At 45.1% G+C, this 24,039-nt stretch overlaps 1 protein-coding gene and 1 long non-coding RNA gene across 3 annotated transcripts in view; one reads left to right on the top strand and one right to left on the bottom strand.

Annotated features, from left to right (window-relative positions):
• The first annotated feature begins 1,797 nt into the window (after window positions 1–1,797).
• Window positions 1,798–22,381, top strand: LOC135327584 (uncharacterized). The gene is made up of 3 exons (XR_010387905.1): window positions 1,798–1,985; window positions 4,258–4,365; window positions 20,288–22,381. It is a non-coding gene; the product is annotated as an uncharacterized LOC135327584 (long non-coding RNA).
• The window catches only part of DLGAP1 (DLG associated protein 1), a 410,611-nt gene continuing 400,761 nt past the window's right edge, over window positions 14,190–24,039 (bottom strand). For both annotated transcript variants that reach the window (XM_064507246.1, XM_064507247.1), the window contains 2 exons: window positions 21,045–21,197; window positions 14,190–18,105 (listed from right to left, as the gene is read on the bottom strand). In XM_064507246.1, the coding sequence (XP_064363316.1) occupies window positions 17,896–18,105; window positions 21,045–21,197 (363 nt within the window). In that variant the 3' untranslated portion in view covers window positions 14,190–17,895. The remainder of the gene's footprint in view (window positions 18,106–21,044; window positions 21,198–24,039) is intronic.

The following is a 24,039-nucleotide window of genomic DNA, read 5'->3' as shown; positions in this document are numbered from 1 at the left end:
TAGAGATAGCTATACACTTCGAGGAATAGCGTAGAAGTTCAGAAAGAGCTGTGTGTCATTTCTCTCCATGTTTAGACACTGTACTTCATCCTGTTAGGTATCTCAAAGGAAATAACCTATGCACGCTTTTCTGGCTACTTGTAAAACAAAGTGGAAGTACACCTCTCTGTAATTTGAGGTCTGTGTTGAAGGAAAAATCGGGCCTTTTGTGGCATAGATTCTTGCCCTCAAAGGCTGCTGGGGAGACTAATTTGGTGCCTTCTTTGCTAAAGGTTTATAAGTTGCTTTCTTGTCCACATGCAAGACAGAAAGATTTTTATTAAAACGCCCAAGTATCAAGCACTGGCCAAAATAGACAACCTCAAGCAAATATTTGAGTTGTTTAATCTGAGTCGTTTGACTTTTTCCTTCATTTTTCAAAGCAGGTTACTAGTGTGTTGAGGGGTAGAGGAGAAGTGGGGGGATAAGATCATTAAAGGGTTCTCAGAGATCCTTACTCTTCATTACTCTGCCCTTAATACAAAATGTCAGCTAGTTTAGGGGAAAAAAATGAGCTTTGCTTGCTGAGCTGACCAGTTCTGTAATTCCACTAAAACAGCTGTAGTAATGAAAATAGGATGAGGAAGAAAACTGTTGCCATTCAGATTAAAACAGTTTTCACTGAAAGTAAAAGGCCATGGTCTTGGTGCAATTTTTATTTATTTTCATTTATCTTTATGCCACACAAAGTGGCATTAGTGTAACTGAGAACTAAACTCTGCACCTGTGATGATTTCCTTTCTGTTGACTGACTTATCCTGGGGACTTCATTTGTGACCGATCTTGCTGGAGGCCAAATTTTTTTACTATTATTATTACTTGTTAAGGTTACACCTAGAAGTTCAGCTATAGTCAGAAGCCAAACCCCTTTGGCTGAGTAGCACCTGGCACACAGAGACAAAGCTTTTCCCTACCCTCAGGTGTTATTTAACTTGGAGGAAGAAAGTGACTCATATTGAAGTACCACTAAAATAATATCAAAAGGGAGTTTCTGCTTTCCTGTAATCTAGCACTGATAGATTTGGTTCAGGCTATTGAAGTTTGCCTGAGTCTATTCTTTCAGAGCAGAAACTTAAAGTAACTCCAGATAAAATTATCGAGGTTAGATTTAGGACATCAGGTGGAGCTAGGATTCAGAACCGAGCAGGAGTCCTAATAACTAATGAATCAAAGGCTTCGTGTGCCAGCAACTCATCCCTGCGAGAACAAAAGGAAAGTTTATTTCTGGAAATGTGTTTGGCCATGGAATGGGGGGGGGGGAACAGTAAAAAGAAACAATGAGACAACAAGAGCAGTTTTGCTGTTCTTGCTGCAGTGATAAACCTAATTGCAAAGCAGCTATGTCAGAAATGGACCTCTGCCTAAAAACACAAACTTGGAATGATTCAAAAGAAATCACTGCCGTGCTTTACTAGAGACCATGTGGTCCATCAGCAGAGCGTAAGTGACCTAAGCAGGATGACAAATCTGTGCCAGTGAAAACAGCTCACACGCAGACTTAGTCAACCTTGTTTTCATGGCTTTTGTGTCTTGTAAACAACTTGGGGCAGCTGCATGTGATAAATCTCTGTCTGCGCTAAGCAGAAATAATTACGACAGGGAGGGAATCTCGCGTCCGGCGACTCCGTGTGTGTGTGTGGGGGGGGTGTCTTGCTGGATGTTTGGGGACTTGCGGTGTTGCACGCACTTCCTAGCTTTTGTCGTGAGGTCAATGTACATGTCTATAAACCTGCTGAAAGCGTAGCAGCTGGCCTCGTGTGTTCAGGGGGAGGGAAGGGGTGCGGAGGAGAGCATGGAGCCAAGGAGTGCGCGATAACTGTCTTTGGGTCCGCCGCTCGCGGGCGGTCCTGGCTCGGCTGCTGCAAGGGATGCAGCCTCTGCTCTGGCTGCAGGCTGTCGGAGGGGCACAAGTACCAACCTCCCTGGGAAAAGGGTTGCAGGAGAGAGTAAGCAAAACCTGGGGGAAAGAAAATGGCTTGCTGAAATTTTGTGTGTGTGTGTGTGTGTGTGTGTGTGTGGCCTGGGTTGTAGGCGGGGGGAGGGGGATGATCACAGTTGTCCTCTTGGAGAGGAGGAAAGCATGCGCCGGGAAAGCCAGCCAAAAAAGAGGTGTAGTGCAGCTTGCAGTCTAGGTGCACTCTGACCCTGTTGAGTGTTACTTTCATACCTGTATCTGGGTCATTTGCAGTTAACTGTGTGCTGCCTGTCAAAGTCTGTTTTCATCAGTTGTGTATCTCACAGCACTTCATGCTGGTTCTTGGGGTTTTTTTTTTTTTTTTGGTTGTTGTTGTTAACTCTTATAAACCTATTCCTGTAGTACTTCATACATCTTTTAAAGCCCATTTTCTTTTCTTTTCTATTTTTTTTCTTCTTCTTTGTATATTGCAGTTGTCAACTTTCCTCCTGCCTTTTGCCAGACAGGGATCATTGGCATAAATACAGTGCATCTTTGCTCTTCAGGACATTATTGTTTTAAGTCTCTTGTTCACCAACTGCTTGAGTTCTTGTGTGTTCGTCCTGTTTCACTGGTTTAGCGGGCTTGTCCATAAGCTCCAGTGCTCAGAGTAAAGGCAAAGAGATTAGATTAGCTGCTCTCTCTAGCAAAACGTCACTTAAAGCTGTCACTACTCTAGACATAATAATAATTGAATTTACATGTGCTATATGCAGTTCAGTGTCTGTTCTGCTCCCTATTGTAACAATGAGTGTCTGGAGTTCTGCAAACCATTGACGACAAGAAGCACATGAAATGATCCTAGCCAGGCTATAAACTCAAAACTCAGACTACCTTCTTCATCTAAGTTTTGCAGAAATTCCTGCTGACAGCTCAAAGCCATGGCATTTAGCCATTTTGCTCACTTTTCCCTTTGAGATAGTGGCTTTATTTGCCTTAAAATTCCCCTGTTTTTCTAAAGCAAAAAATTGAGGCTCAGCTCTGAGGCACTGGGTGTGGGAGTAAAGCTGTCAAGTGTCACAAGTCTTGCTACACAGGCCTGCAGACTAGCATAGCTTCCTGCAACAGGTAAAACGTGCACGACCCTTTGTAGCACTGCAGTGCCGCTGTGCTGCGTAGCATGGATAGCGTGTCCTGAGGCTGATGCAGACCTGCGTAAGTCACATCTGCCTCCCAGCTAACCCCTGTCCCACCGGATGCCATGTTTTCTGCCACATTTTGTGTTTCCACCGACAGACAGAAATAGATGCGTTGAGCTCTCAGCTGCTTACACCCATGCATAACACACCTTTAAGGATGCATCCATGTAGCAGTTCTCTGAGTTGGTGACTTAACTGGGAGCCCCAAGTGGCTGCTTATGAGGAGGGGCTGAAAGAAACTATCTAATCCTGTTTACTCTTGGACAATGTGTCTTGGATCACAGACCAAGGCTGTGGCTGCTTTCTCTAATTGCAGCCTACCCAGTGCCCACCCTGGGCAAAGAGCCCTGTCTGTAGGTGTGTAACAATGTGACCTGCTCGGGGTCAAGAGCTCCTTGTCTGTGCATTTAAAAACCCTGCATGTGGTTTTTGTTGTGAGGTTTTCAGCTGATGATGAAGAAGATGAACTTGATTGCAGAAAGAGCGGTTTGACCCCAGTGCTGCGTGTTTTGCAATGGGTGTATGTGGCCGTATGGCTTCCCTGATTCTTTCACTCTCTGCCTCGCAGTCATGCAGCTAGGCAGTATGGTGCTGCAGGTGCTCCTGGAGCTCCTCCACCCAGGACTTTTCACAGGGGGGCAGAACTCAGCTTCTTTTTGGAACTATTCATTATTACTAGTAGTAATGAAACAATTCCCAATCGTGAGGCCTTTAATACTACCAGAATAATATTCAATAAATATGCAGAAAACACATAGTCCTACCTCTAAAGGTCTTACAGTCTAATATCTCTTTGGGAAACCATATGTCATACACTTCAAGCTTGCTCCTGCTACTCCCCAACAAATAAATGCTTAGAGATAGAGAGACTTACGTTAGGGATAAGCCCCTCAGTTTGTTTAACTCATGTGTCCTATCTAGTATTCAGCATAAAACTGAATATTCTTTCCTATTTTAACTCTGCCTCTAGTGTCCTAGGTCTTTTGCAGGAGCAAAATTGCTTTCTGTTGATTGGTGAATAGATCTTAGTGCTCGGCTAGGGGCTTTCAGCCTTTTGAGCTCTCCTTTAGAGATCGTACTTTGCCACCAGTTTATAGATTTGACCAGGACTATTTTTTTAAACAGAAATCACTTGACCAATTGGGGGAAGAACATGATGTCCTCCAGCTTGCTTTTACGACTCTGTGTAGCTTGTCTTGAAAGTTGTTCTGGATGCCGGACACACCACTGCTGGTAAGGATCGCAATGGTTTTGTAATTTTACTGGATAAGCATTCAAGCTGTTTTGCCAGAGCCTGTAATTTCACTTCCTTTTCTAGCCTGCAATGTTCTGATTGCCTGACCTTGTGTTGAATGTCTGTCTTTGTTTTCTTTTTTACTTCTAGTATCATTCCTTGTTTGAACTCTCCTTCTATCATCTCTCTCCTTGTTTTACTTGAGAGCGCTTATGTAATATTATGCATAGTCCGTTTCACGAGGTTAGAGATTATTTTGACTAGTTTGGTACTGTTTTGAAAGTCATCTGATCCTTACTACCCCCACTAAATTAACCACAGCAGCAGTTCTTGCTCTGATGCAAACAAATCAGCTTGTGCTAAAGAGAGAAAGCACATCTTGCCTGCATAGTTAGTTTGTTTTTTTTCTAACTTCTGCTTTCTGTGCTGTGACAGAGATAAATGTAAAAAAGCAGCAATTAGCAATAAAATCAGTCCAGCATTTTTAAAAACTGAAATTTAGCGTTAGCTGATGGCGTTTCTAATTTCAGCACAGGCTTCGGACTCTGCGGCGCTTCTCCAGGTAGACTGCCCCCCAGGTCAGGTGCAAAACAGCCATTTCTACACCAGCCTTCACTAAAAGATTAGTTGAGGTTATTGTATTAAATGCTACTTAGGCAGTTGCTGCTGTAATTCATTATTCCTGATAAATTCGGCTGGCTTGCTTTCAGCCCAGGTACTTTCAGTGATGTACTGCCAACTATCTGCAAGGGCTCCCTCAAAATTTCATCCTCCTTAGCTGGGGATACATGGAAAAAAACCCTCCTTCCTTGTAAATATCTCCCCTTAGCAGGTAGCTTTATACCTGCAAAGTGCATATTGTGTGTCCTCCTACCCCCTTCCCTCTAGCAGCCCGGCCCCCCTTGACGCCCCGCTCCAGGCTGTCCCTGCCCAAGCGGCTTCGGCCACCGTCACCTCCTTAGGGGCTGCCCCGGGGCCGACCCCACGTCTCCGGAGGCGGTGGCAAGTGCTCGGCTGCCGCAGGTCCCCTGCGCTGTGTGGTCAGCCGAGGGACGGACGTGCTCTGGGTCTCTCGGAGATATATTTTTACTTCCCACCTACTTTGTGCTTGATGCTTGCAGGGGGTGGAGGTCCCAGACGCCCTCCGAAGGGCGAGGGGCATCCCCGCCATGACCTTTTTGGGCCCCCGGAGGAGGCGGTGGGGGACACGGGCATGGAGGTGTCTCCGCGGAGAGCTGGCGCTCTGCCCTGCCCCGTCTCGCTCCCTCTCTGGTGCAGGAAACGTGACCCCGGCTCGTCGGGCTCAGAGGGAGCGTGACCTGAGACGCTCCGCTTCCCGGAAGGTTTCCTCTGTTCCCAGCCTCCAGCCCTCTGGCACGCGCCTTGTCCTCCGGCTGCCTCAGCCGCCACCGGGGCCGATCAGCCGCCGCAGCCGCCGGCGGGGAGTCGCGCGTGAGCCGGGGCAGGAGCCGCCGGCCGGTCCCCGGGGTGCCGCACGGCTCAGGCAACAGCGAGGGCAGAGCCAGCCCTCCCCCCTCCCTGTGGGATATGCTTCCTGCCCTAGGAAATCCCCGCTGCAAGGCAGCCTGGGACACTGACCTCAGGGATTTTAAAATGCAGGCAGAGAGTGCTGGCTGGGTTCAGGATGAGACCAAGGGGTTTCTAGCAAGCCTAAAAAAAAAATTACAAACCTTTCAATTATGCGTAAAGAAAAAAAAATCTTTGCACTCCTCAGCTATGTCATTTGTCTGAACTCACTTTCTTGGGATGCGTTGGGGTTTGATCTTTCAGGAGTGACATCTGAAAAGCCCACGTGTAAAAGCTTACCCGTTCCAGTGACAGCATTGTGAGCTGCCTTTGATCACCTAAATTGTTGAACCATGACTACATGTTGCCCAAGGACTGCAGAAATTGTATGTGCACTTCTGCAAATTTATGCAGAAGGGACTGTTTTACTGGGCTTGCTCTTCTAGCCTGGGGAATGAAGATGGCTCTTGCCGAAACCTTTAGCTTATGGCTTGCAGCTGAATTGTTCAGCAAGCTGGACTATCTTCTGTGTCCACATCCTGCGCGTTCCCACGGCATCTTCCCCTGCTGTCAGCGTGGCCCCAGACTGCTCAGGGCCCAGTTGTGCAAGCCTGGAGTGGTGAGATTTTTCCAGAGCTCTTCCCATGGACGCTGGTGGCATTTACAGGCGGAGAGCTTGCAAGCCGGGTCCTTCGGCTGCATTTTTCTCCAAACAGTCACGGAGATTGCAACGCTCATGTTTTGCCTCTAAATCCCCATGACTCTTGCTGGGTGGGGGATAGTTGCACGTGGGTGGTGGGGGAATCTGATGGTGAGAGACAAAACAATTTCTTTGGGAGCCTTGAGGAGAGCCAAGGCTGCGCCGGAGCCCGGCCGAGGCAGGACGCACAGCCGCAGCTGGGGAGCCGTCAGGCAGGGCTTTGACTTTGTGTAAAATGTGGATTTTCCTCTTTCCCAGACTGGGGAAAGAGTTTGCAAACCCCCATGAGAGGCAGGTTGGGCGCAGCACATCTGTTGCTGCATTGGTGGCGGCGCCGCTCCACAACTGGCTCAGGGCAGCGCTAGAAACTGCCCCCCCGCCCCCGCTTTGTTGTTGTTTTCTTTGGTGCGTGAACCCAGTGACATGACACTGGACTTTGGGACATCGCTCAATTTACGTTAACTCGCACGTTAGAGAACCTGAGCCGCACCGCGAAAGCGCAGGGTGAGCTGTGCGTCCCCCAGCCGCTCGGCGAAGCCCCCCGCGCCGCACCACGCCGGGGCTGCAGTGCCACTGCTGGGGCACGGCCTCCCGCTCTTCATGGCCCGCACGCGTCGGGCAGGCAGCAAACTGCACGCGCTGAAATGTGGGGCAGCGCTACCGAAACTGGGTCCAAGTTTGTTTTGGTGGCTTTTTTCTTCTTTTTTCTTTCCCCTCAGCAATAATCCCTAGCCAATGGGCGAGCTTGGGCCGCTGGACTTTCCTACCCCTCGTGATTCACCGCAGTAGTCACAAAGGTAGAACAGACATCTGGCCCTGAACTTTTTCACTACAAGGGAAACAAGGACTTTGCACCGTCTGCCACTCTCAGAGTTTCCAGCTCAGTCTTTTCTCACGTGCGAAAGGACGCCGGGTCAGTGGAGACCGTAGCCCGCCTCAGCCAGTAGAACCCCACTGCCGGCACCAGCCCTCGCTCTTGGCCTTTGCCCGCCCCTGAGGGAGGCAGCGCTCCTGGGGAGAACTGCGACCTTTTAGGAAACCGAAGGCTATAACGATGGGGGGAAGGGGAAGACTAACGATGCTTTCGGGCCCCCACACCAGACCCTTCGGATTTTTTTTTTGCTGTTTTTTTGCGCTTTTTTTTTTTTTTTTTGCTTTTTTTCTGTTTGCACACAGCGGCCTCCGAAGCTTGGCTTTGCACCAAAACCCATTCCTATAGTGTCTGCTCACACTGTATATACATATATATATGTCATTATTAACTCACCTGATTCCTGCTGTGGGTTTCTGCACAGCTGCTACCTTCCCATAAGGCCTGGAGTGAGTTTAAATGCCACGTTCCCGCTGGGGAACGGCGAAGGGATATCTGCTGGCTTGTGCTCGGTCACCGCTACCTGGCAAAGGTTTGGTGACGGTTTCGGCTGAACCTGTGAGAGCGTGTTTTCCTTGCCGTACGGTATGGCTGCAGCAAAAGTACTGGATTTTGTTTTTACCAAAAGGTTAATTCTTAGTCAAGGTGATAACGTCCTTGGGTCAAGGGCTTTGCCTCCATAGCCCCTTGTGGAGGAACTGCTCTCCTGGTAGCAGTAACAGAAGGGTCATGCTCATTTATGGGACTTTAAATCATACAATTCATGTCCAAAGGCAGCTAACAAATTCACAGCAGATAGCTCAGGCACGGGGCTCCTTCTTGGGCTCTAAACACTGCAAGACAGAAACCATCAATATCCCTGTGCCGCTCAGCCCAGCGCAGCCCTGCTTCCTGAGCTGGAGCTGTGGGGGCGTGGTAATGCAAATATTAAATCACGCTGGATACCTGCCTACGATATTTATAATTTCACAATAACTGCCTGTATCCAATGCTGTGGATTTTGACACGTAGTGCTGGAACTAAAGGCACTAAAGGTCAGGAGTTGTGATACAGCCCCTCGATCAGCCCATGTTTTGCCTGTCACGCTTGTATCGTGGTGGCTGAAATCCTTTTAGGTGCTGGGAATATCCACCAGAAGAGGCTTCTTAGCAGGAGTAGTGAGAGAAAAAGTACATTCCTGTGTGAGCTGTCACCAGATGTGCAAAGGACTTTGTATGGAAAAGGCAGAAAAAAAAGCATTAAAAATACCATTGTCATGTTGCCCTCTGGGTTGACACAAATGTGACACAAGAGAAGAATTTGGCTTTTGCAGTTTCATGTTTCCTTGACATTTTGTGAGAGGGAGAAAAAACAGATCCAACTTCTGCCCCCAGTTATAACGCTGCAGATCCAGAGCAAATGTAATACCACTTGCTTCTGAGGCACGAGAGCAGAATTTCACGTTCTCTGTCAAAAACTCTACTGAGAGAGATAGCCAAGGTGTGAAGAGATTTGAATAAAAGCTGGATGATTTGGTTGCTAACCCTCTGGTCCCAGGTGGGGGTAATTACCGGTATTGAAGCAGATTCGTTCACCCTGCTCTGACGGGATTTCTGAATTGGCATCAGTGCAAGGTAAGGCAGAAATATGTAGCTCCTATAGCGTAATGTCTTTCCACTAAGGAAAGTGCTGTGAAAGGACATTCCCAGACAGTGGCATCTTTGCTGTTACTCAGCTGATGGATGGTGGCTGTAGCCATTGGCCCGCATGATGCCGGTGGGGCAGCGACTTGTGCCAACACCCACGTCACACGCGCTTGACACGTTGGAAAGCTTTGGACCGTTAGCATTAAGTTCACACATGCTATTTGACATAAAAACATTTCCAGCTAAAAATTATTACAGAATAGCTTGATACTGACTCACGCAACTGTTGACAAACAAATTCTGCTTGGATTTAGTGACAAACTCTGGAGGCTTTAGCAGGTTTTCTTTGTTTTGGCTTGGTTTCCTGTTTTTACTTTCAGCCTTCCACTACCAAGAAATATTTTAGCTCTGAGAGGACAAGCACAGAGCGTGGGCTGCTTCCTACCTGAAATTTCAGCATTGCCCAGGAGAAGCAAATTCAAGTCATTGCAATAAAATGCTGTACTGCACGCACATCGCATTTTTCCCTTTCATAGGCAAGTACCAGGCTATTAAGCAAAGGACAAGGAATGAGTGAAGTGTACTGCAATTTGCTAACGTGTGGCTGTGTTCCCGGTTCCATGTACGTTCTTGCGGACAGACAGCAGTTGTCACGATGCTATTGCCAGGAAAGACGTAAACAAAAGGAAACCCTTTTATTGGCTGAAGCATTACAGTAATAATACAAAATAGTACTTCATAGAGTCTTTCAAGTTGGTACATGCTACCTTTTTATCAGCAGTGGTACCTGCTGTATATTTTTGTACAGTTTCATTGACATAAATTGCCTGGTTTTACTTTTTTTTTTAATCACAACCATATTTACTATGTAGTGAGTCAGGGCAGTGATCTTGCTCTTGCATATGATTGTGACTTAAAATGAAAGTGTTTCAGGCATAGCTCTTCGGGCTTGCTTGGAGGTTGACAGTGGACGTTTTCCACGGAAGTAACTGAAGGTTCATCTTTATGTGTTGGCAAAATTCCAGAACAGGCAATTACGCTGCGATGAAATTTCTTTCCTTTGCTAACAGTGTAAATGCAACTGCATAACCTCACTAAAAAGTCAAACACGGCTGTTTACACTGGATTAAAACAGTTGCTAGCGAGATGAAAGCAAGATCCGTCCTTTCATACTCTTCTTTCCCACCACGAAGGCTTACTGCGTGGTAGTAACATCCAGGAACTGACCTGAAATTGTTGAGTAATGTTATTTGTGTTAAATACATGCCACGTTCTCCAGGAGCTGGCGTTGTTTCAGTAGCGCGTGACCAAGCGCTGCCTGGTGCAAGCCCTGGCATCGCCCAAGGACTTGCAGCTCCCTGCCCTCAGCCGGAGGCCCAGGGCCTGCTGGAGGCCTTGGTGCTGCCCTCATGCATTTGAGGCTTGCAATTTGAGGCATAAATGGTTGTTATGGTGGCACTGATGCACCGGTAAGGGATGCAGGATATTTAGAAACTATTTAATGAAACAGATTCTTAGGAAATAGGTTTTACAGCTTTGAGAGGGGAAGGAATGTTCACTCCCAGCTGTAGCTACAGGTGGTGACAGCAAACACTTTGGGCATGGGTAACATTGTTGCAGCTTTGGTGGTGGTATCCCTGCTCCTCCAGGCAGGCCCAATGCTTCCCCCTGCTTTTCTCCTTCCCTAAGGCCAGCGGGGACTCTCTTTTGCAGCGCAGCAGGATGCCTTAGCAGTTTTGGTACATTCTTTGGTACATTTTGAGCTGCCTGCCTGCAATTTTTCCCTTTCGCTGTCAGTCAATGTGTGGAGGGATGAGGAGCAGCACTCACTGAGGTGCATCCGTTTCCCTTTAGTTTTGGCAAACCATGTGTATGTCAGTCAGGCCTATCTACAACTTAAGAAAGCTCAGGATTGTTTTTCTCAGATGGTAGGAAACTTCTTTTCCTAAGAGTGGCAAAAAAACTGGAGCATAGTGAGTTATTATTACTAACACTTATTCAAAAAAAAAAAAGAAGAAAAGAAAAAGAAAAATGAACATGCTATGAGATGACAAATAACATAGCCCAAATCATGCAGTGCATTGACATCTTAGTGCCACATACTTTCTAGAGCTCACGCAACCGCGGAAGGAAAGATCACAGTTCTGGTTCCAGGACTGCAGCAGCCCAGCACCGAACACACACTCAAGAAGTAATTTCAGATTGCAGTTCTGAGCACCGATAGCCAGTACGATAGTAAAAATAAGCCATGCTATTTCAAGGACATACTTTTGATAGTTCTTTCTCTAAAGTTAAATGCAAGGGAAGACTGATCAGCTTAGCATTCCCCCTGTGAAATAGGCTAGCTATATAGGAAGGTGTTACCTTTTACTATTTAATGTTTAAGTCCCTAGTTACAGGCTCCGAACTAGGATGTTTGCTTCAGCACACGGTTGTTTACACAAGTGACTTATCTTACCTTGGTGAGATATTTGATACCCATAAAATATCCTTCACATTCTGCCCTGCTGCTTTTTCTTTTTTATTTGGCTCCGTGCAGGGCCCACCCCTTTCCCTGACCCTTCGACAGCCTTAAAACGTAGCAGAATGGCAGCTTCCATAAGACATGGAGACTGTGCAATGTTTGTGCTCTCCAGAGGCTCTGACACACTCCAATATTTCTCTTCTGTCAATAGAGCTGGCAAAATCCATAATTGCTTCCATTCTGCTTGGCTAAAAGAAAGGAAAGCGCCAGGCACCCAGCCACGGGGACTGCTCTACGCAGAGTAGCCGCAGTGAAGAGGAGTCACCCACAGCAGGTGATGGCAGTGTCACAGCTCTTTTCTTTTTTTTTCTTTCTGTCTTTTTTTTCCCTTCTTCTTACCCTTCATGTGTGTTGGTTTTTTTTCCCTGGGTGGAGCACAGTCGCTGAGGTGACGACTTACCTGCCACAGCTCGGCAGATAGCAATCTTGAACTGACAGAGTGTTAACACAATGCCCTGGTGGAGCTTTCCTGTCTCTAATTTCTATGATTATGTTGTTACTGGATCAGTGAAGAGAACCATGAAAAATACAATTACCAGGAAGCCCTGCTCCTCTCCGTGGCGCTTTGTCCCGGTGCAGACCAGGCACGTGACCCGCAGGGAAACAAGAAAACCTGCTGGATTCACTGGTACTGCAAAAAGGGTGCTGCCCGCCAGTCGGGCCCAAGCGTGGGAAAGCTGGACCGCTGGCTGAAAAAGCCAGCCACATCATGTTTTGCAGCTGGTGTCCACACAGATCCCGATGAATCAAATGATAGCAGCTACCTTGTCTCGCTACCATGGCGGTGGAGCAGGAGCGTGGACGAGGGACTGTGAAACCCTCCCTTTGGCACTCAAAAGCCAGGGGAATGGCTGTGCATGAGTTTGGGGTGGTGAGACAGTGATTTTTGTAGGTGCTGCATGGCTAAAGGGCAGGGGCACGGAGACCTTTGACTGTGGGTGCAGGTCCTCGGCTCGCTCGGCGCAACCCTGCCTGTTCCCCCAGGCTGGCCGCTGACCGGAGCACTAACCCGCGGCACAGGGACAACCCGTGGCGCAGAGAGGGACGTGGCCCCTCTGCTCGGCTAGCCCTGGCACCAAGTCGCTCTGCCTCCAGAGGGCTCGAAGGGCAAGAAAAAGCGCGCCTGCGCTGTGGTTTGACTAACGCCAGGCTAGTTTCGGTAGACAAGGAAGCGAGAGGTGCCAGTTTTCGCCCAACCTGCTTGTAGGACGCCGAAGTACTAAATCATTCATAAAACATGAAAGAATTGAGTATGATACCCTCATTTAGGGGGTGCTTTCTCACCCCTCAGCTGAAGCATCAACCAAAGACTCCAGCGATAAATGCCAATGGCAGCTGAACTGCCAAGATTTTTATCAAGAATTGCTATAAAAAATATTCGCTCAGTGTCAGCACCAGCTCTCAGCAGCTTTGAGAGGTTAGCATGCTCCAAGATGATGGTGGAAATTTATTATTTGCTTACTAGCGGTGCTGGAATGAATAACCAGAGCAGGAGAGAGCAGCCCTTGGCAAACAAACTGACAACAAGCTATGCTTATGGGAAAGGCTCACGACTCCATCTGGAAGGGAACAGTGAGCCTTAATCAGCATAAAGTTTACCTTCAGTGAGTATGAAAGGAAGGGCTATAAACCACAGTTTCGACTTCCTTTTTCTTCAGCAGGAGAGCAGTCAGAAACATATCCGCTATTTCACATCACCTGATCCACGCTCAATGCAAAAAAATCTCAGCCACCTCAGAAATATTTTTAAATCAAAAAATGTTTTTCTTCATCTCTGTTTATCACTTTATCGGGGAACAGTGAAAGCGTAAATCCCAGCAGATGAAGGGCAATCCCACATCTCAGTTGGATCTTTTCAACCAGCAGTTCCCCTGTCTATAGATCACTGGCACAAATCTCTGCAGCCTTCCTGTGCTGAGGGTCTAAGAGCTGGCAAATGGTACCTTGTGCAGCACTGGCATGTTATTAATATAATTATTAGGCTCAATAGATTGAAATATGGCAAAATACTAGCATTTGTTGGTGTAGCTATGAACAAGATCAGCAGGGAAATATTACTGCAGGATTAAGAGGCTTCTTTGTTATACACATTGGGAAAAATCCAGGACTGCAGCGAAGGGAAAGTCGTCTCTCTCTGCCAGGGAGCTGTTTAGCCCATGATGTTTCAACCAGCATCGGAGATAAGTACAACATTAAGGGAACTAGTGCGGTGAAAAATAAACAGACTTAGGGTTTCTCTTTTTTTTGCTTCTTTTGAAGTGACTAGCGTAACTTCTGTCATCTTCGGTGGGGTTCAGCCAGACGCCACGTAGCACTGCCTTTGAAGAGTTTTCTAAGGATCAAGGCCTCGGGCGCGGGAACGTCTGCGCCTGCGGGTAACTCGGTGCAGATGAGCCCTTCCAGCGCGCTCAGCGGGGCTTTTCGTGTGAGCCCTTGCAGGACCGAGCTTAAGCAAAGAGAGCTTAAGAGAAACACTCCGCTTGGTGCGCTTTCATCCTAGACCACATCAAAATGAAACTTTTTTACAGTTCTGGGAGAACGAATTTGCATTGAAAACCCACAGCTCTTACAAGCAGTGCATTAATTATTTTATTAATTTGCTCTTTTTACATTATGGGAAACATTCATCTATTTACATTTTCCTGTCCACACACAAACTAGATATAGATAATCCTATGAAAACCCAAATCACTAAGCCATAAAAACACTCTCCTCTGTCTAAAGGCTTTCCAATTTGTATCTTTTGTTTCAAATCAAGAAAACAGTTTCAAAATCACTTTTGGGAATGCAGGTAGGCCAGCAATTTACATTCCGGTTACTTAAAATATGCATTTGACCTTTTTTTTTAAAAAAAGAAACAATAAAATCACAAAAATACAGTTTAAATTAAAGTGATAGTGCACATCAAAACATTAAGGGAACATCAATAAATAAACTGAAATATATTACAAATAAATTATTTCTATTTACCTTTTCAAATATTAAAAATCTTTAATCCATTTCTTCATCTTTCTTTACAAAAAGATTATGAGAATTTTATGGAAACATCTGCAGAAAATATAATAAATACTTTTTTTTTTTTAACTTTTGAAGCAGGAGACAAAAACAACCTTTTCTAAAATTTTCCCCCCAGAAAAAAAGCAACATGTTTGTAGCAAAGTAAAACAGAATATAGGCATTTTTAATTTACACTGGGCAGATTAGACTGAAAACAGATTGGTACAAACTATACCAAAACAAATGATAGAGCAAATATATTAGTATTAGTGTTGGTAAATGAGTCAAGTGGTTAACTAGTGGCATTCTAGGGGCAGAAGTACAGTATTTTATTTTAAATTTACTGGTCCTGGGTGTACCTTTTAGATTTTGCTAAAAAGCTAAGCAGGCATCATAATGCCCTCTCCAGAGCCAAATGAACTAACAGGCATTCAGCTAAGAATAGATTTATTTAAAATACATATGAAAAATATTCTATGATATACAAATACAGTAATTGGTAATGTACAAGACAAAATAGTCTTCGCTTTTCTGTGTGTGTGTGTTTTTTTTTTTTAGAACTTGCTAGATATAAATTTCTGTAGCCACTTGTCAACCACAATCTTAACTCATCTTTCATAAAACATTCACAAAATGAAATAATCTCCAAGAGCTGTGAATGTGGACTCTCACCTGGATACTGCTTTGTATATTTTAGTACAAATGAGTTCCAAATAATTAATACTTAACATGACAATACGCTCAAAAGTGGCAGTTGGCACTATTATATACTGCAAACAGTGTGATCTTTCATCGCTGCTAAAAGTTAAATGAAGTTTTTTAAAACTAGCAAACACACTGGTATTCAAATGCTTAGCGGGTCAAACCTTTCAAGGCTCCTGTAACACAAAGCACTCGAGGGTTACACTGGATTTCTGATTACTCTAGTTAAAAGTCTTTTATATATTAAATTATTAGCCCTTATCTTGTAAACCACAGCGGTAAATATTTGTGCCCCGTTTATAAAGACATAGCTCAGATATCAATGGCTTTGAGAGGTAGCAAATTCTCTAGTGGTTTTAGTATGCTTTCATGGAAATGTTTGGTGCCAGAACCTATTACCTCTCCTATTTTCTTAAATAAAATTAAATTAGCACCTGGCTATGATGTTGTAGTAAAAGAAGCTGTCTGGTGCGACCTTGATGAACGGTTTTAGCAAGAGTGTAAGTTTTCGATGACAACTTCAAATGCTTTAGAAACACGAGCTACAAAAGTGTGCCGACCACGCCGTGGGATGCGTCACAGTTGGCCCGTTCACACTGCTTTAACAGCTAAGGGCATTTAAAGTCAGCTCTGGGCTGGTGTCACGCACACTGTGCCCCTCCGTCGGGGGGATTGGCCCCTGCGCCTGTTCCCGTGCAGAGACGGCGGCAACTTTCCTCTCCTGCGCATGCCTGGCTCTACTGCGGCCCCAGGGGCAGTGATGGCGAGGGCTGGCGGAGGAGAGCAAACCCACCAGCGCCAGGGCAGCGCTCCTCTGCCGGGCGCCCGGCACGGCCGCGCCAGCCAAACCAGCTCTCGGCAGGTCTGCTTTCACCAGCACACGCCAGCTGGGCTTGCGTGCACGCATGCACACACACACACATGCACACGCAACTTGTTTTCGGCAACATGCTTTCCTAATGTTGGCACGCGAGTGTTTGGTTGGTATTGCTCCCCCTTGGAGAAGCTCAAGGACAAGCTTCTGCCTCGGCCGGGGTGGCCGGGGGCACAGACCCCCCAGGGGATGAACTCTCACAAGCCTTTCCAGCCCCATTGGCTGGGATTTATCCCCAGGACTAAGGAGCTAGTTGGGATGCGTATTTTTGATGGCTGCAAAGCAATGGCAGAAGCCAGGGTAGGAAGGCTTGACGTGAAAAAAAGCTAAGTTCGTATTGATCCCGTAACTTGTGAAAAATGCTTTACTGTTCTTGTTCGGATGGGTATTTTGTATTATTAGGAGGAGACTGAAATAGAAACTTACCCCTAGATATGGCCCATTTGGTGATAAGCGGTCTGAACTGTAGCGTATGAGCAGCTGTGTATTGGGCAAAGCAAGCCTCGCCTGGAAAAGCGTCACAGGTCCCATTTACAGCATTTTGGTTACAGGTGTTTGTGTGTGGCGGTGTGCATGTGTGAGATTGGATAGTCCCACCAAGATTAAGACATCAACAAAACCAAGCTTTTTTTCTTTTTTCTTTTTTTTTTTTAACCAATATAATCCATACAATACAATACAAGAGGAATTGACAATACAGTACAATTTTAAAAATTCTTAATACTTGGACAAGAAAATCCTTCTTTTACATTATCTTCAACTCTCATTACTTCTTATCTCCTTCCTTTTTGCTCTTTTATTGCCTTTCAAAATAGATTATTTCTCTGGAAGATCGAATTTACAATCTTCTGCTGATTGAAATGTTTAAGTCGTGATTGATGAAATAAAAATGAGGCAGTTTGTGCAGCTGTGAGTGTGCAGGTATCTTTCCACAGGATCTTTTCTATCCCTCGCCATCTCACCTGTGGGATATACTTCGTCTTTTCCACCACAAGACCTGTGTTCCTACCCTCCCTCCCCAGCTCCCCACCAAGCCCTCCCTTTGTGACTCCTTAAATTCAGGTGAGAAGATGTGATTCAGAGGTTTAGAATAAAGTGCGCCATCTGCTTTAAAAAAAACAGTAATAAAAAGAAGGGAATCCGAGTCATAGCTCCTTTCATCTTTTATGAGGAAGACGGCAGAGTCCAAAAGGATCACCCTGCATGACTGAAATTTCCAAAATCCCCTACGGTTTGATATTGCTGTACACTAGGTAACAGACTAGCTTTAGATCAACTAAAGACCATGAATAAGTTAAATGGAGCATCTACTGTACAGGTGTGTGTGTGGGTGTGTGCACGCGTGTGTATGGAAGTCGGAGTGCCATGTTTATTTGTTTCAAACAGAAAAAGGATCGTACTCTTTTACATGAGGCAAAGTGGCAGCATCAGTACATGTGACAAAGCATCATGATGACATGGGCAAACCTTTAGGAAGCAAGAGTTAGTAGAGGACATCTCTTGGAGGGTCGACAACTACACCACAGAAGTGGAATTTATGGGGTCATCGGGACCGTGTACAGGGAGCGGGAAGGGGAGGAGAGAGGGAGAGGGAGCGCAAGAGAGGGAGGAAGTACAAATACTTAATGGTGACCTTGAGCAGGAACCTAGAGGGGCAGATTATACATGAGACTTGTCTTGCAAGTGAGAGTCCTCCTGGGTGGATCCCTTCATAGCCTGGTCTGGGCTTCGGGGATGTATATCTCAATGCTTTCGGCGCTCTCGGTAGCTGAGTTCTGCCGGACGGATGCAGCTCGTTTGGCAGCCATCAGCCGTTTCCGGGCTTCTTGACGCTGTGAGCTTTCCAGAGAGCGTTCTCGTATGAGTGGCACCTGACCTTTCGATGGCTTCTTTGGCACTGGAGGAGGGACCCTTCTCTCCTGATCAAAGCAGAAGGTTAATGACATTATACAGCTTCTCAGGGAAAGGTGGGAAAAACTAGGATATGTCAGTAGTTAGAACACACATTTTACCTACGGTTTGTTAGTTCTTATCTGCCTTTTTGTCTTCAGGGAACTGGCTTTTGTATTCAAGGGTTCATAAAAATAGTGTAAGGTTAAAGGAAAGGGTAGTATCGATAGCCGCACCAGTTCTCCGTGGGGACGGTGCGTATGAAACGCCTGGCGCTGACAGGGCCGAAGCTCCCACAGCTAACCACTTAGTGTGGTTCCCCTTGGGGAAGCCGGACGTCTCCTCCTGGCGCCAGCGACTACAAAGGAGAGCATCTTAGACACAACCTGGTACTGCGACTGCGCTTGCACGCGTCTACGGTACAAATCCCGCTCTTGCCACAGCCAGACTAAAATGCCCTGGCTCCTAGACGCACCTTAAGTCTCGTGACCACGCTTGGCTTACGGTAGCAGTGACCTGCCGTGACAGAACTCAAATACACACATTGCCTCGTCCCTGGAAAACAATACGTACATAACACTAGATGGTCTTACGACACTGAGGTATCATGGATTTCATACTCCGAAATGCAGATGTAAACTAGCTGCCTGGAGTTGCTACATCAGGAGCAAAAAGTACATATCTTTATGTATTTTTATAGTGGCTGACTCAGTAACTGCTCAAAGGTTGCACACTTTGGGATCGCACTGTGGAAGCTCATAAACTCTAGCCTTGTGGCAAACAGGCTTGGCAAACTACAATCGGCTACAAATTGAAAACCCGGTAGGAGAAATTTAAAAACCATTCAGAGAACATGCATTAATCATCACTTTGGCAGCTCCAGACACACGATCAATGAGGATATATCCTGGCGTATGCATATAAAGAAAAAAAAAATCAGAGAAGGATCTCTCCCGAAAAGAAAAGTGTATTCAGGTCTGAATTTCAGGCAGCCACAGAGACTTTGTCAAGTTAATTAGATTGTCTTTTAAGTTACATCCCCTTCCAACTGTGAACATGGTTTTTGAGCAAAGGGATTTTATCACACTACAAAGGTCCCATTCTACCCTCTCGTTTGCTCTCATGCTGGTCACAACAGCTTGCATTGCTCGAAATATAAAGGTGCTTAGTTACACTTATTCATACTTTGCTTTTTCTCTCCATCCGAGGATTAATCTACGCTGTTTAAAAAGGGACCCAATGGGAAAGGCCAAAAGCAACTGCAAATATCAATTCCACAGAAAGTTTTTCTTCTTTTTTTTTTGCTTTCATGAAAGGACATGATCCGTTCCATTTAAAATCATAAACAAATGTTCATTGAATGAGGAGCAAAGTCAATGTAATTTTTTAAAATGAATAATTTTTACCTTCCTACTGTAGGTCGTATATGACCCTTTCTTCAGTACTACTTAACTTCCTTTAACCCATTATAGTCTTCTTTTTGTTGGAAACTCTTTGAAATGTTTTTCAGAAGCAAACAAAAGGCACATTTTTTTTTTAGGAAAGCTCTTATTCCTTGGTGCTGGAATTAAAAACACTCGGCCTGCCCGCTTTACTTTATAAGCTAATGAAAGATCCTATGCCAGCATTTCTGTGCATGCATGTCTGAAGTTTTTAACTTCTTTTTCTGCTACTGAAAAAAAAAGAAGAGAAGAAAATGACTTGCCTTCAGTATCTCGTGCTAGGAAAACACATTCCCATTCACTCCCCTATCAAACACTAGGTGTGCACAAATGGTGTGAACACGGCATTCCTAATTCGGGAATGAGCATTTAGTCTTGATCGGAGGAGAAAGAGTGCTACCAGCATTGCCTTTGCAAAATTCCTGCTGCAAGATTAATGGGGTTTGATATTATTATTGTTATTTGTCCAAAGGAAAACACCACTTCGGTCATCAGCAACAAGCTGAATCCCAGCTGACCAGAAGCTTGGGCAGCCCAGACTCCTGTCTGAGCCACAGTATCTGTGAATCTTGTCCCCCCACCTCCTGGCGTCCCTACCCATCTGCTATATTCATCGGTATCAGACGAGTCACAGGGAGACTAATGGAAACTCAGCCATCAAATTAAATGCTCACAGGAGTGCGACAAGGCGTTAGACCTTTGGTTCCTTTAGGAGTGGGGCTGTCTTCTAAGTGTTTCCTGAAACGCTTGTGTACTTTGGCTCGTGCAGGTGCTGTTTCTCTTGATGTGGACAGTGAGGAGGAAAATAAGGCGATGGTGCCAAATGAGAATGAAAAGTGAAATGTGGCTCACACTTGGAGATGCGGGAGTTTCTAATGGTGACAGGAGAAGACTACATTTAAAAAAAAAAGACCAAAGCTCCAGATGATTCTTCTGCTCCTTTGGGTAAACAACACTACCAGCAAAGTAAACCTGTTTATGAAATCACCCATAAAAAAAAAAAGAAAAACAACAAACAAACAAACAAACAGAAAAAGATGTAGAAATTGTCTCGTGTAACATTTTGGAAGGCATATTTTTGATATCACTCTGTTGATAATCTGGTTACCAAAGTCAGTGATGATTCCAGTATTTCCCTAGTTTTTTCAGTAACACAACCTAGAACTCTTGCTATATGCAATAATATGAACCGTAAATGTGATTTATTCAATTTTAAGAATCAATATATAAGGCAGTTCCTTCCATCGATTGATCATCTAATATGATTAAATGTAAAGCTTAACAAAGAACCACATTCCCAGTATCCGATTCACAACGACAGATTTGGTTTAAAAATATGCCTGAAACATATTACAGATAATATCCCAGATGATTATTATGTAAACAATGTTATTACAATGAAATTAATTTGATATGAGCTTCATTTCACATTTTTAACTTCAGCGCTGTAACACAGAGGCCTATTTAATTTGTCCAGTATTTGTGCAGGGTTTTAAATGAAGCATACAAAATCTACAATGTTCTACCTTCTTGTCATGAGGATCCATCTGTTTCCAATTATTGGCCTTTAACTGATGAAGTTCATCAAATTTCATACTAATATTTTCTATGGACAACTGCAGCATATCCCAAAACCCTGCTAAATCCTGGGAGGTCGGCCGTGGATGTGCATTAGGATTCTGTGCAACAGAAGAAAAAAAAACAGTTTGGCTTTAGTACCTCTTAATGTAAAGCATTTGTGCAAACGGTTACGAATCTTGCTAGCAAAGCAGTTTCAGCAGATCCAAATGATCAGCGAGACACGGAGAGGAAATTCAGGGAAACAAAGGCGAGCACTACTTACTCGCTGGGTTTTTGCAAGGAGCCTGGCTCCGGTTCGAGCAGCTGTGCCCCCGCAAGCCCCAGCTCCCCGACGGCAGCAGCCACCCGCGGAGGACCTCGGGGAAAGGGCGTTGCAGGTCCCCTGTAACAGGATCTGCTTGAGCCTGTTCCCCGGCACAGCCAGGGGGTTCACGGGTGAGATCCTGACCATGCTGAAATGCATTGCTGGCCTCCTCCTCGCTTTAATGAGGCAGGATTCCCTGCTATATTTATGCTTGTAGAAAGACTGGAACCTGTGCAAATGTACATTTGCTGCAAACAGTGACATATTGATGCATGAATACTTTTTTCCACACACTGAAACTCTAAGGGCCAATACACCATTTCAAGTAAAAATGTCTGTTACACACCTCAGGCCAATTTCTTCATATTTGTTGGCAAGAATAATCTTTGCATAGTGAAAAGCTCTGACGAGAACATGCACAAACACAGTAATCCCACTTTTATGGGCACATTTTTGGGAAGAGTGGTATGCTGAGCACAGTGCCCGAGCCCCATCCTGACAGAGATACCATGGCCAGGGCACCCTCGTCCCTATGCCACATATCTCAGCTGTGCTACGTTGGACGTGCCACGCAGATGTTTTGCATGTGCGCGGCTCATCTTCTGCAGGCTTGTCCTGCAGGCACGGGGTGACAGCATGGGGAGCTGAATGCACTGACACTGGGACACGTGTGGCTAGCGCTGCTCTATGCGCACAAACTCAGGCCAGCTCATCACTCTCCCAGCACCGCCTCAGAAAAGCAGCGAGTCCATTAGTGTCTTTAACACAACATGAGCTGGGCCAGTGGCTGGTGACTGGAGAGGTTCTGTTCAGTCTTGTGTTCCTCCACTGCAATCAAGCTCTGAAAACTTTATGTATGCAATGGACATATAGGAAATGCTCCTCTGGCAAAGTTTGTATGAGAGAAAGCTTTCTGCAGGATGTGTATTTTAAAGCTAGTTCCCGATTGAAACTATTCAAATAAAATGAGATGTTGCATACATTCATTTAGAGCCTGTTTTTTTGTAAATGCTGAGCATCCACAATGCCAGTCTAAGTCTGCAAGGTTTCATGGGTGCTTTGGCCTCATAGGACTATACTGATTTATTGTTATTAATAAAGAATAAATAAATTTTTCTGAAACCCCTGCAAGTTGTTTTATATGGCTCAGTTTTACACTGTTTAAGTTTCTTCCCTCACTAGAAACAATAAAACCTCAAAAGAGCTGTTTTTTTGCTTTAAGAAACTTCCATCTGTGCTTTCCACGGCAACACTGAGAGGTAATTTTGATAGGATGATTATACCACCAGAGCAGCAGCTGTAGAAAACAGTAAAGTATGTATTTTTAAATTCATAAGGAGACCACAGAGTATACCTGAGATCCCTAGATCTCTAGTACTTGAGGCTAGCAGGTTGCCCAGTTATAGGCTTTTATTTACAAAGGACAGGCAAACTTTTTCACTTTTTCATTTTGTATTTTAAGAACTGGAAGGGCTCATTCAGCCAGAGCTGATTTCTGCTGCATCTGCCCATTCAGGCAGATTTTAGTTTAGGGCTTGATTTTCAGAGACGCATTAACGGGAGTGCAAGACAGTCATCCCATGGGGGCAGGACTGAGCCTCCAGTTTCTAAGAATGAGGCCTCCAACTCATTAAAGTGTTGGGCTTTCGCAGTCACACTTATGTCCTAGCCCCTACCCAGATTCCACTCCACGGAGTGGAGAGATTATTAAAGCTTTCATTGAGAACTGGCTCCAATGTTGAAAGCTGATGTCATGCAAATGTCCCATTGCATCAGCTTGCTATAGCTGAAAAAGTCCTTTTCTATGACTGAAATTCTAAATTGGTGCAAGCGTAGCAGTGATCCAATGACAGCCTCCTTGGTCTTGTCAAGAAGCCAAGTTAATAACACCGTGGTGAGTTGCACAGGGTTTGCCCTCCCTTCCCCAGTCTGTGATGATGGAGCATAATGCGCTCTGCTTTTGGGGCTTTGTGGAGTTTTTGCCAAAACTGAGAATTGAGTGTGTTGTATCTACTTTGCAAGGATGGGCTGTTAATTAAAAACTTTGCTTGAAAGTTTTTGTATGTGCTGTCATTTTAGATAACACTTTTTATTCTACTACTACTAATCTATTACTACTAACAGTATAATAATAGCAAATAATAATAACCACATATATCAACTACATATAATAATATTGATCATAACACGTTGACTTTTTGCCCCTTTGCCCTTTTACAACTCTGGAAAATTACTTTTCTTTCTTGCACTGTTCTGGTTTTGGAACATGAGGCACCAAAATTAAGCATTTGATTTCCTGGCATTTCTGTCTCACTTTGTATAGGAATTACATTGGGATTACATGGGAAAGCCCACTCACGAGACTTCTAGTCCCCCCCGGAAGACCCCAAAAAGGCACCCAAACATATCTGTGTCCTTGTGAACTGAACTCAAAGACCAAGGGCCAAATCCTTGCTCCTCTGAAGTCAGTAGCAGAACTTTAGTCATATTTCACCCAAAGTTTTCCCCCTTTCCTTATTTTAAGGGTCTCATGCTATTTGGACACTCACACTAACTTGCAAGTTCACAGCAAGTTTTTTACGAGACAAAGTTGCAAATCCTGTTGGTCAGAAAAGCTTTGTCTCCTTTAGGTGTGA

The sequence above is a fragment of the Dromaius novaehollandiae genome, chromosome 2 (genome assembly GCF_036370855.1).
Source record: "Dromaius novaehollandiae isolate bDroNov1 chromosome 2, bDroNov1.hap1, whole genome shotgun sequence".
Lineage (NCBI taxonomy): Eukaryota > Metazoa > Chordata > Aves > Casuariiformes > Dromaiidae > Dromaius > Dromaius novaehollandiae.
This window is presented reverse-complemented; position numbering and strand designations above follow the sequence as displayed.